This window comes from Mesocricetus auratus, unplaced genomic scaffold (assembly GCF_017639785.1).
Source record: "Mesocricetus auratus isolate SY011 unplaced genomic scaffold, BCM_Maur_2.0 Super-Scaffold_4256, whole genome shotgun sequence".
Classification (NCBI taxonomy): Eukaryota; Metazoa; Chordata; class Mammalia; order Rodentia; family Cricetidae; genus Mesocricetus; species Mesocricetus auratus.
In genome coordinates this window covers 1,849,845-1,863,017 of record NW_024429182.1, presented here as the reverse complement: position 1 = coordinate 1,863,017, position 13,173 = coordinate 1,849,845, and the positions used below count along the sequence as shown (strand labels likewise).

Below are 13,173 nucleotides of genomic sequence, written 5' to 3'. Positions count from 1 at the left end.
CAGGACAGAATGGCTGGGTTGGGGGGTGGGGAGTGGGACAGGAATAAATGAAGCCACTACACCTCTGACTTTTGTTGTAATTCAGGCAAACTTGACTCCATCCCTTGGGACCCTGGCACAGTGCACCATCCCTCTGTGAGCATGGCTGGTATACTTTGTACCCTGGCCCTTTAAGAGGCAAATTCCACTCATCTGCCCTCTATTGTCCCACCATCTCCCTGAGGAGGCAGACAGATCCCTGTCTGTTTTGTCACCCCCCCTTCCCCCAATCCCTTCCCAACAAAACTTCCTTTCCATGTATGTTCTGCCTGATGGGGTGTTTGTCTGCCTGCTGTCCCTCGCCTGCTGCGGGACCTGCCACCTGGTGGCACCACCTGTTGCAATCACCTCATTCCATATCAGTATTCCTAACACTTTTAACTAGCTTGCTATATTCATGGATTTTTTTGAAAAATTTCAGGTCAAACCCTTCAAGATCAATTCTATGATAGAAGACATATAACTCCAGGGCTTTAGATAGCTAAGATCACAGAACCCTATCTTTGTCAGAAATTCGTTAGAGACTAAGCTGCACTCCAAGAATGCGATGGGAATTCAGGATAGGAAGTGCCTGCCTCTGGGTGAGTGTTCTGGGAAGGTCTAGGTATGGCATTTGGCTATGTCTTAAAGCATGAGAAACTGGGGAAATGGATAAGGCTATCATTTAGGGTTACAGTTTTGGCACTACTGGAGAGTGGTGATAGGCACAATGGGAAATTTAAATTGTCTAGTTATCAGTTGACTTAACTGAGACTACAATCCTGATTATAACAGAGTTGGCTTTACTAGAGAAAAGCCGCAGCACTGCATGGACCTATCAAAGAATTCTACAATTCTATTTAATAAAAGATCCTATAGTACATTATCTTTCAATAAATATATGGTGTATACAAAGTCTACTCAGTATGCTTCTGAGATACTTAATGGCTTTTTTTTTTTAAGAAAAAGGAATAAAACCAATAATATTAAATGCCCATTATATACCTATTGTGGATACTAATATTTTCTAATCCTCCTTGCTTGAGTAATCATCTCTGCTATCCTCCTATCCTGCATATGGTTAATAGGCACAGCCATGCATGCCACATGACACAATTCTACTGACTTGCCTTGATAGATGGTTTAGGGATACCAACTTGTCCAAACTGGATCAGAATTCCAATCTATATTTGCTTAGGAGACTAGACCAACACCAGGATGATCTGCAGAGATTCATTATTTTGGATTTTTCTTTATGATAGAATCTAAATGTTGCTTTTTATTAATTTCTCAGAATTATAACTCATTAAAAATTAAGCAATTGTACTAATACATCTAACTCAGTCATTTCTAACTGAACCACGTTTTTGTTTATCTTATACTTGTATGTGGGGAGTGTAGAAAATGAACACGGACAAGAATATGTTTCTCTTTATGACTTGTACTAATGGAGACAGTAGGTTCATGAATTATGGTTGTGACTTTTAAAGGCAGTGAATTATAAAATCAAATGAAACAACATCTATCCATATAGATCTTTCACAGGCATGTTGCTTTCTATTTGAGTAGAAAGCAGTTAGTTCCCAGTCTGGTTACAATCTGTGCTCTGTAATCATGAGCAAATGAACCAACAACTGGTATTCAGTGAAACAGTTACATTTCTAACATGTTTGTCTGCCAAGTACATAAATGTTTACCTTGCAAACAGTTAAACTTATGCAACATAAAAGTTGTTCTTTTTAGAAATCTTAAAAGCACATTTTTATTACACTTATTCATTGTATGTGTGTGGAGGAGATACATGTGGAAGTCGGAGAAAACTCAAGGGAAGTTGGTTCTCTGTACCGGGTAGGTCCTGGGATCAAACTCAGGTTGTCAGATTTTAGTCAAAGAGCCATCTTGTACAGCCCTAGCTTTAGAAATTTTGACCTCTCAATTATAATTCAGAGCTTGAAAATAAATATTTAATATAATAATGATAGATAAGTCCCTGATATGTAGAATTAAATTGTCTATAGTTTCAAATGTCTATCATTACAGTTTAACCTATTCATAAATTTTTACAAAGTAAAATTGGAGAAGTAAATGTTTATATCCTTGTCTCAATGATGACAATAATCTCCTGCCCCATACCCTCATATGCCATGGTGTTTAAATGGGTAGATCTGTATAGGATAAAAATGAATCCTAAATTAAATTCTCTCATATGAACTATAGAGGTAAAATTTTCCTTACTGGAATGATGTTTGCCTTTTTAGTAGTTAATGTTCAATGAACAGTGAAAACCCACCAAAATTAGCTTAGTCTCCCAAGTCCCAATAGTTATGGCATACTGAAAAAAACTCTGAAGGACAACTAAAAGTTACCTAGGATAGTTTTGTACTCAGCTGGGGTTTGAATTCTGGCTTAAAGTATTAGTTTTATCAAATCTGGAAAGTTATTTAGTCCTATGGGACTTATTTTCTGTTGTTCTCTTTCTTTCTATCTCTTCCTATGTCCCTTTCTTCCCTTCCTTCCTTCGCTCCCTTCTTCCTTCCTTTCTTTTTCTACTTTTGAGACAGGGTCTCACTATATAACCCTGGTTTAGCCTTGGCTGTCCTGGAACCCACTATATAGACCAAGATGGCCTCAAATTCACAGACACCTACCTGCTTCTGTCTCCAGTGCTGGGACTAAAATGCATGCACCATCACATCTGGATTGTAGAATTTATTTATAAAGAGAATATCTTAATTCATATTTGTTATAACAAAAAAATCCTGATCTGTATCAGAATTTGTATCAGGATCTTTATCTGTATTTGTGAAGAAAAGAGGTTTACTTAGCTATTCTGGAGGCTCACTGGTATGGCACCAGTCAGCTCTTGTGAGGACTGCATAGTAAGTGGCCTCACTTACTACAACGGGAACATGTGTAAGAGAAAAGAGCAGGAAGCCAGAAAGACTGAGAGTTTCAGGGGTCCTATGAGAGCTACATTAATTTTTTTGAGAATAACTCTGTGACCCAAGGACTTCCCCTAAGGGTTCACTTCCTTAAAGGTTCTATCATCTTCTGTATTGCCAAACTGTGGTCAAGCTTCCAACACATTAACCTTTAGGAGAAACAAACCATATCCAAGGCACAGTGAAGAGGCCACTATCTTAGGACACTGGGCTGTTGTCATGATTAAATGAAACTGGGCGTAAATGTCAAACACAAACAGGATATCCCCACAGTCTTTCTTCAGAAAGACTTTCTTTTAGATGAAAAACAAGAAAGACCTCTCCAAACACAATGGCAGCTTGGCCATCAGGTGACTTAGCTTCTAAAGATACTGAATGGTAAAGCAGGACTATATCCTTCAGTCACAAAGATACAACAGAGACACCGAAATACACTGGGAACAGAAACTTCCTTCTATAAACACAAATGACCTAAAAGATCTAAGGAGTAAAAATAAATGGCTTTGGTCTTCTACTTAGGTTCAAAGGGCTGTTAAAGTAATTCCATCTGAATCATCAATATGCTTAGAGTTTCTTTTTAAATTTGATTAAAGCCTTCATTAATGCTTTGATATGAAACAAATTTAAATTTTACACAACCATTCTAGTGAAATAAAATGCTAAGAAAAGTAGTCAAAGGCTAAGGTTGTTATAGAATACTTGTGTCCTTTGAAATTCCTGTCAGAGAAACAGTTCTTAATCTGAGTCACCAAGTCAACCTTTACACACTTCTGCAAAGTGATTCAGATGTGACCAAGTCTGAGGGGAGATGTAGGGAAAGATTTTTAAAAATATGATTTTCTTAAAAATAACTTTATATCTTGAAATAATCTCAGAAGTAACAGAAAAGTCACAATTTTTCCTATTTATCCTTAGCCATATGTCTTGACTAGTGTTTCACCACATTTTCTCTTCTCTTGCATATTTTCTGAATCACCTAACAATAAAGCTCAGACATGATTCCCTTTTTCATTAGCTACTTCAATATTCCCTAACAAGGACATTCTCTCAAATAAGCCATGCCCCTTATTATAGTAAACCTGTTTATGTTAAGGTCACCACTTGTCTTTCTTATCTTTAACAATAGTTTTTAATTCAAAACCTTTTTTAGATTTTATTTCATGAATATTTTGCCTGTGTGTGTATCATGTATATGCCTGTTGCCCTTGGAGATAAGAAGAGGGTTCCAACACATAACTGGATATCTGCAACTGGAGTTATGGATAGTTATGAACCATAAAATAGCCACCAGGTGCTGCGACCTGGACTCAGATTCTCTCCAGCAAGTGCTTTTAACCACTGAGTCATCTCTCCAGCCCTGGATCTCTTACTCTTAAAACCAAAGAAAAATCACCACCTTCTCTCATGGCCATATAGAGTATTTCTCTTGCCCTCCTCACCTTGTTACAGTTCCTCCTGAAGACACAGGACAAAGGACTTGGGCAGGAGTGGCTCCTCTTCTCTGGAGGGCATGAAATAAAGTGCGCACCACCATCATAAAACTAAAATGGAAGAATGTGGATTGGAACCTAGGCATACTGGATTCCATTTGTGGAGAAGATGTAACAGTGCAACATGATTCTCTCTGAAGAAGCTGTTATCGATATTACATGTCCTATAGACTGCTTGCTTGACATTGACTAATTAGAATACAATTTTGGAAAGATGGAATGCTGCAGGTTCATAACCAAAATCTATGGATGTTACAAGTTCCTTTTAGCCAACCATCTTAATTTCTATATCTGGCTTAACATTCTTCTATTATATCAATTTTAAACTTCTCAGGATGTGTCTGAGTAAGTTTAGTAGAACCTTAATCAATCCTAATGCAAAGTGTACTATAACATCTGAAATCTGTATGAGAAATTTTCCCCTAACTTATGATCCACTTGCCTGATTTATGACTTTACTTTTTTGTTCTGTGACTGTAACTGTTTTGTGTAACTGTTTCCATGATGGAATATGTCATTCAGAGTAACCCAAATTCATGTTTCCTGGTCATGGTTATTCATATTTGATCCAAAACCACCAGTTTTCTTACTTCTGTTGAAGTCAAATTTGTTATGTCAGAATGCCAGCTGTGGATCACTCAGTCTGGGTTTACAGAATGCCTCTGATGCTTGCTAATTGGGCATTATTTTCTGTTTGACTGAGTATTTGTGGGTAGTAAGGTGGATACCACTTAATTGCATGAATCCTGGCAGTACCTTTACCACATTCCTGACCCAGCTCTGCATCTATGTATGACTCAGAAAACAAGCTACCCTGTGAAAAAGATTTTATGAGGTGCTACTGTGCTTTGAAAAGCATGTTAGTTCCTGAGTTCAGTTCTTCTATATTAACAAATAGAACTTAAAAGTAATGCTTATATTTTGTGACTGTTACCTCTCTAGTTTTCTCTCAACAGCTCCTTTCTGCACATGTTTATGTATATGTGCAGGTCAGAGGTCAGTGTTGGGTATTTTCCATTATTCTTCACCTTCACCTTATATTCTGAGACAGGCTCTCTCACCGAACCAGATCTCAGCAATTTGTCCAGAGACAGGTTGGCCAGTGAGCTCTAGGGATCTGGCTGTCAACCCTCCTCCCAAAGTCCTTGTGGCTGAGGTTGTAGATTCCTACCACCATTCTTGGCTTTTACACAGTTTTTTTCATGCTTACTGGCAAGCACAGCTCACCTAGCCATTTCCCAAGCCCCTTCAACAGCCCTTAAAAAACAACAGAGCACCGGGCAATAGTGACGGACACTGCCTTTAGTTCCAGTGCTCAGGAGGCAGAGACAGGTGGATCTCTGTGAATTCAAGGCCAGCCGGTCTACAGAGGGAGTTCTAGGACAGGATCCACAGCTACAGAGAGAAAACCCTGTCTTGAAAAGCAAAAAACAAAAACAAAAAAATTAGAGTTGGGGATGTAGATCTGCTGTAACACTTGCTTAGCACGTGTAAGGCCCTGGGTTTGATCCCTAGCACTGCCAAAATACAAAATGAATCTTAATTTTCACCACTATATTATGAAATCACTATTTCTCCTATCCTACTTGAAGGAAGAGGCTTACAAAGCAGGCATGATGCCCCCCCCAAAAAAATGTTCAATGTAAAAGTTCACAGAGAGCTAAAATAATAGCACTGAAAATATAAAAACAAAAACAGCAAATCAACAGAAAACTCCATCTCTGGAGTGCTCTTTGTTAGTCACTATCATTTCAAACCTAAGTTGCTCAAAATACATGCTTTTTCCTCTTGTGTCTACCTCCTTAAAACTCCCTGGCTACCTCTCTAAAACTCTCCCATTTCCAGAAATATCCATAGTCATCCTGATTCCATTTATCTCCATAATCACCAACCTAGTTTAGATCTTTATTCTCCTCTACTATTTCAAGTCTTTCCCTTAGCTGACCACATCCTTGACTCTAGGAGCTGTGCCAGACATTTACAGAAGGACCTGCCTCTCATGAGACTGTGAGGAGCAACACAGTCTTAGTTACAAAATAACAATGTGCTTGTAGATGAGATGGATTTAGACTTTAACTTGGCCTGCTGCCAAAAGGAGGCCTTGCTAAGACTTGAGTCCCACTCTTAGCTTGCCTTAAGAGAGATTCGGATTTAAACTCTTTTATTCTAAACGCCTCCATAGTCTGTACTGCCTTGGAAGTAATAGCACTTTTCAGATGCTATTTAAAACTTTTATTCTTGAAGTTTTTTTTACCTGTCACCTCTTTAACACATTGTTTACTAGTTTTTCCCAAAGAATGCTACTGTTCTTCACCGGAAGCTCACAGTACCCTTGCACTGAAGCTCTGATATAGTCTGAGCTGCTAGTAGCAATACATGATGCACACAGGAATGCTGATCTATTCTTGACAAGAAGGATCGTAAAATAAATTGTACCCCGTATTGTTTATTCCCCCTCATTCTTAGTGTCTTACACTAATTTGATTTGAAGTAAACAGTATTTTAACATAAATTCTTACTCCTTCCTGGAATGTCACAATCATAACAGAAGGTAGAAAGCTGGACAGAGAACTTTGTTCCTTATTTTTAACTAAGAAGAACTTTTAAGAATGGAAATGTTGTACAGGACTTACTATTAGAGCTGAAAGGCATTTGACTCACTTAAGAAACCAATTATAAAATATTACATATGGTTAAAATTTCATTGAGTCCCTACTGCATTCTCAAATGTTATCAAGCTGAACTAAACCAAAGTTTTCATAAAAGACTGACATTTTAAACAAAGCTTTATTTGCTTTAATTTTTCTCTTCCTTTTGATAAGATTAAGACTGCAAATGGCAAATGGTTAAATAGGCACACCAAAATTCAACCTGCCAGGCATGCTGGCCTTGAGTAAATACACCAAAATGCCAAGTCCTAGGCATCTGGTCTAATGTATTCAGAAGTCTGTCTGTCTCTGTTCAAATGTTCTCACTTAAAATTACAGTTTTCAGAGTCCTTTTAAATCCTTTGTAGGCACTGTCAATAGTACGTAGACAGATCTGGAAATGTAGATTTTTAATTCATTATTACCCAACAAGGTTCTGAAAGTCTCCAAAATGAAAAGGAAGTGAAGACAGTTCAGTTTTAACTAACAACAAGCCATTTATTTCAGCAATGCTGAACTACACTCAGGAGGCAATCTGTTGATGTTTTAGTATTGTCAGAAAGAAAATACTTGGCTCTACATTTGTAAACTAACATTCTTACACTTTAAAAACAGCTCTTCACAAAAAGCAATATTGAGCAGTAAATCTCATTTTCGTAGAGTTCCTCGTTCTAAATTTTTCTTTGCTTAACAGAGACAGGAAATATTCTGGGAAGGAGAAAGGAGATCAAAGTACAACTAAAAGTCATGCTAAAACTATAAAGGTCTAGAACAAAAACTGCTACTTGGAGGCTCCTGTCCTTGAGAGTCACATCTAGTTTTCCCAGAATATTTACTGAATATGCAGAACAAAACCAATCAAGGCACTTAGTGTAATGGAAGATACTGCTGGAGATAACACTGATCAAATTATCATACAAATATAACTAAAATACTCCAGTGTGACAAGTAATTAATAAGCAGGTTTGTGCTCATTAGGAGAAGTTTCCCAGAAGAAGTGAGGACTATAGGATACAGATGACACTGGCACAGAAAGTGAAAATTCTTCAATATCTGAAAGCAAGGGCAATCTACAAATGGAAAAACTAGTTGGTGACAGAAGAACTGAGTTCCAAATAGGATAATAGTATTAAACTCAGATACCAGTAAAAGAAGTCACCATCAACTTTAGACTGAAGGATAGAGGTTAAGAACAGAAACTGGAATGATGGCTTGTTCTGTGAGAAGCATGTGCCAAAGAAGATAAACCAGCTGCCAGGCAGGTTTACGGTTAGAGGAAGAATACCCTGGTTTCTTTCTCCAGTCCATTCTCATTTCCTAGGAGTGTTTCACATCCACCAACTATAGTTGAACGCTACTGACACTGTAAACTGAAATACAGCTGTGTGATGTAACATGAAAAATAAAAGACCCAGAGACTGATATTGGGGTTCAAGCTTCAAACTGAAGACCAGAGAAGCAAAGCAGCCAAGCCAGTAATCTTACCTCTACCAAGCCGAAACGGCAAGCCCGTTTCCACAAATCCTCACAGGCAAAAGCTCTCAGTTCCCTTCTCCTCCTCCTTTTACTCCTTTCTCTGCCCATCAATATCACTCCTGTCTCCACCTGCCTAGTGCTGGGATTAAAGGCATGAGCTCTGTTATTCTTCACTCCTGTGTAGGTGAGGGTGGCCTTGAACTCAGAGAGATCCATCTGTCTGTCTCCTGAGTCCTGGGAATAAAGGTGTATGCCACCACTGCCTGGCTAGCTAGTATGGCTGCTGGAATTAAAGATGTGTGGCTGGCTTTGCTTTCTGAATCCTCATGCAAACTTTAATAAATCATAAATAATATATCACCACAGTCTGAGGTCAGCCCTCTCCAGGAATGAACCAGGACAAAAGTCCAGGAATTTATCTAAACAAGAGCAAGCAAGCTAAGGCCGAGATGGCACAAGCAGAATTCTGAAGAATATAAATGTATATGGAGAAACAAGATGGGCTAGCATACCACACTTTTCAAGAAAGAATTTCAGGACAATTTCGGAAGGGTGCACAATTATCTGAGATATACAGTACAGAATAAGGTCAGTAAGAAGGATTGAAAGCTAGTATGACTAAAGTTGAGACTAGAGGGAAGAAAATGAGCAAGAAAAAAGACAGGAACCAGGCTAGGCAGTTCCCCTTCTTGACCCTACCAAGGAATCTGCCCTTATCATTAGAGTAATAAGGAATCACACAGGGATTTAATCAGGCACTGTGATACAATAATTTCTGCCAATCAGATCTCCTCTTTCCTTCCAGAACGTTCACTCAATGAATCACATAACAGATCGCATAAGAAGCATATTAATATTTGTGTGTCAACATTTGTGTGACTTGCAGTAAGGTTTCTATTAGCATTAATCGTCAGGGGCATGAGATTTCTTTTCATAATTCCACAGACTGAGTTCCCCACCTGGTAATACCTGGATTTACTAGTCACCTATCTCTTCAGTTGATAACACTAGTTTTCCCCTCATCCATTTATCTTTACATAGTTATTTCATGGGGTTAGTTGTGGCAGGAATAGTAACAGGAGAAAACAGCATCAAGATTATTAGCATACAAAAGCCAGTTGGCAGAGGTTAGGAAACATTTCCCCACGTGGGCTACATGCAAGAATGAATACCATGAAAACAGCCTAAGACTTACAAATGCTAGAGAAGACAGGTGTAGTGGAAAGGGTGTAGGTACAAAGGGCCTTAAGACTGCTAGCACAGTGCTTCTGGGTACACACCTCTGTCCAGCTCATTAGCGCACTCACTTCTAGAATGCCTCCCCCACCCCGCCTACTTCTATTAACTTAAAAAAAAAGGTTATCAAACAGTCAAGCAGGTTTGTTTTCTTGTGTGTTAGCTACCCAAAATCATTCAGAATTCTATTCTTCAGCTGATAAAAGTGCTTACCAGGATAGAGTGAGGATCTGAATCTGACCTCCAGTACCCACATTAAAAGAACACAAAGCAAGCAGGCAAACAAGCAAACAAGAAGACACCCTGTTGGCACGCACTTGTAATCGCAGTGCAGGGGAGGCAGAGACAGGTAGATCCTTGGAGCTCACTGCTCAATGGCCAACCAATTTAGCCTACTCAGTGGGTTCCAGGCCAGTGAAAGATCCCACCTGAAGAAACAAAGGTGGACAGCCCCAGAAGAACCAGAGGTTGACCTCTGGCCTCTACACGAATACATACTAACACACACACAGGTTTCCCATACTATATGGCTCAGTTCTACCAATGAGAGCTGTTAGGTGAAAACCCCTGGAAATAGTGTCTAAAAAGCATTTAAGTAGGAGATGCAGGTAAAGCACTTGCTGCAAAACCAGGAGGACTTGAGTTTTCCCCAGAACCTGAATAAAGGCAGGTGCAACAGCAAACTTCCATAATCCCATGACATGCAAGATAGGGGCAGAAGAACCCCAGAAGCTCACAGGCAGTTAATCTAGAACATGCAGCAGCGGTAAGAGGTGGGGACAGGGGTGGTACCATGTGGGAGCCCACAGTGACTCCATTCCATCTTAAGGTCAGAGACCTCAAGCTCATTCTTGCTCCTCAAGGCCAAATAATAGGATATTTGGGCAAAGGCATGGTTACTAGATATGTAGAGAATAAGAATGTAATTATGCTTGTTTGTTTCTTCTATCATGGTAAGGAAATCTGCCCTTCCCCTTCCATTTGGATATAAAAGGGCTATGAGGAATAAATTTGGGGCTGATGCAGTATTCCCTGAGAGCCCTCCCAATTCCATCTCTGTCTGTTGTCTCTTCCTTTCTTAATCTTCATTGCCCCATTCAGGTACTGTTGGACAGGTTGGCAGTACCACACCCCAGGTTGTTCTGTCCTGTGGCATATACATACCTGTACTACTACTTATGCTCACTTGAGCATGCACTCTCTCTCCTCTTTCCTCCCCTGACACATCCCAAAACAAGCAGACCTGTAATCCCAGCTTTTCAGAAGGCTAAAGCAGGAGGTCAGCGAGTTTAAATCCAGCCTTAGAGAGAAATTATCACAAAATAAAAAGTTAAAGGGTAGAAGATAAGCTCAGTAGTAGAATACTTGCCTAGCATGTGTGATACCCTGGGTTGAATCCCCAGTGATAGGGGAACAGAGGTGGGTGACTTCCTTTCATGCTTCATATTCACTGCAATTAATAGCCAAATTCACTGAATAAATTTCAACATTAAAAAAATGGATTTAGCCGGGCGCTGGTGGCGCATGCCTTTAATTCCAGCACTCAGGAGGCAGAGGCAGGCAGATCTCTGTGAGTTCGAGGCTATCCTGGTCTACAAAGCAAGTTCCAGGAGAGCCTCCAAAACAATACAGAGAAACCCTGTCTTGAAAGAAAAAAAAAAAAAACAACAACAACAAAAAAGTGGACTTAAACTTGAAAATTGTGTGTGTATGTGTGTATGTTACTTCCTAAAACCATCAAATTATTTAGCATCTTTTTTTAATGATGTGAGATTTAATGCTCAAATTTCCCACATATATCCCAGAGTATCAAATTCTACTCCTAATAATTTAAATTCCCTTGGAAAATAGCAATCTGCCTTCTTAAAATTATTAGCTACACAGAGCTTCAGCTTATTGATTGCAAATACTATTGCTGACATTTTCAACATCTGGTACAATTAGTAACCTAAAATTCTTTCTTGAAAACTACCTGTGACATATGCTAAGATCTAAAATAATGATTCAAAATTAAAAGTCTTACTAACTTTTATCTCAAAATATTAAAGCTGTCTAATCTCATGTCTTTAAAAATAAAATAAAGGAAATTGAAAATGCCAGTAGCAATGGCAAGTTATGAGCAACTCAAAGTCAAAATTTAACCAGACAAAATAATAACACTTTCTCATACAGTTATGTGTTTCAACACAAACTCTAAAACTAGCTACTTCGATCCTTGGAGACCCTAATTCAAACTGACTGAAAATGAAAACAGTTGAGGTAGGAAAAATGATCAGAAAGGGAGGGAGGAGGAAGGGAGAAGAGAGGAGGGAGGGAGGGATGGAAAGTGACAGACAGACAGACAGACAGACAGACACACACACACACACACACACACACACACACACACAACTTTTAATCCTCTTCTACCACATTCACAATCTCCAACAACTCTTGCAACTTTCTCAAAATTAAGCACACATCATCATTTGCCAGCTTAATTTCATTTCTATTTCCCACTCAAGTCAAAATTATTCTATTTCTTCCAAGAAAACTGTATCCCACCCACTCTTGAATTTAAGGCTGTTCCCCATGGTAAGAACTAAAGAGCATCACTTTCAAAACCCTGTTTTCTTTGGGGTGGTTGTCAAGATCTGGGGATAGCCATCTTCACTTTTGTGGTTTACCTACAGCTCCTTCCCCTCTCTCCCAGTCTTCAACATCACATTTATGGCTGACACCAGTCCCACGGGAGCAGTACTATCTCCTCATCTTTAACTGTTTCTCCAGCATCAGAAACAGTGCCTACCATAAAGTAATTATTCATAAAACACTGCTGGGTTAATAAATGCTGTGAACTCACAAGCCTCCTGAGGAATTAAAATTAATTCCTTCTATGGGCTGAGATGATAGCTCAGTCAGTAAAGTGTTTGCCTTGTCAGCACGAAGACTCTAAGTTAGACTTTCCAGAACCCATGTTTGTTTGGTTTTTGTTTTAAAAATCAGGCATGGTAGCACTAGAGATGGCAAGATAGGTAGGTTTCTGAGCTCAATGGCCAGCCAACCTAACCAGCTTGGTGAGTTTCAGGCCAGTGAGCGACCCTGTCTGAAAAGACAAAGGTAGATGGCATCTAAGGAATTGCAGGAAGTTCTGGCCTTTACATGTGGGCTCATACATGTGCACCTACACACACATACAAAAATTATGACCTCTCATTCCTTACCTGAAACAGTGTTACCATTTTTAAAAGAAAGCTGAACAGACCACTTTTTGTTCAGTCTGCCCAAATTAATTCCGGGTGATCTATTTTATTAGTGATGCTGCTACCAGTTACTGTTAGGCAGACAAATAATAGCAATCTGCTCATGACCAATAATAAATAC

The 13,173-nt window shown here is 39.1% G+C and overlaps 1 protein-coding gene across 2 annotated transcripts in view; it reads right to left on the bottom strand.

Annotated features, from left to right (window-relative positions):
- The window catches only part of Pdzd8 (PDZ domain containing 8), a 59,108-nt gene that overhangs the window by 11,752 nt on the left and 34,183 nt on the right, over window positions 1–13,173 (bottom strand). Inside the window, exon 4 of one of the 2 annotated variants that reach the window (XM_013124675.3) lies at window positions 4,400–4,501. The exons of the other annotated variant lie outside the window; for it this stretch is intronic. Coding sequence (XP_012980129.1) covers window positions 4,400–4,501 — 102 coding nt within the window. The remainder of the gene's footprint in view (window positions 1–4,399; window positions 4,502–13,173) is intronic. 2 annotated transcript variants of the gene reach the window in all.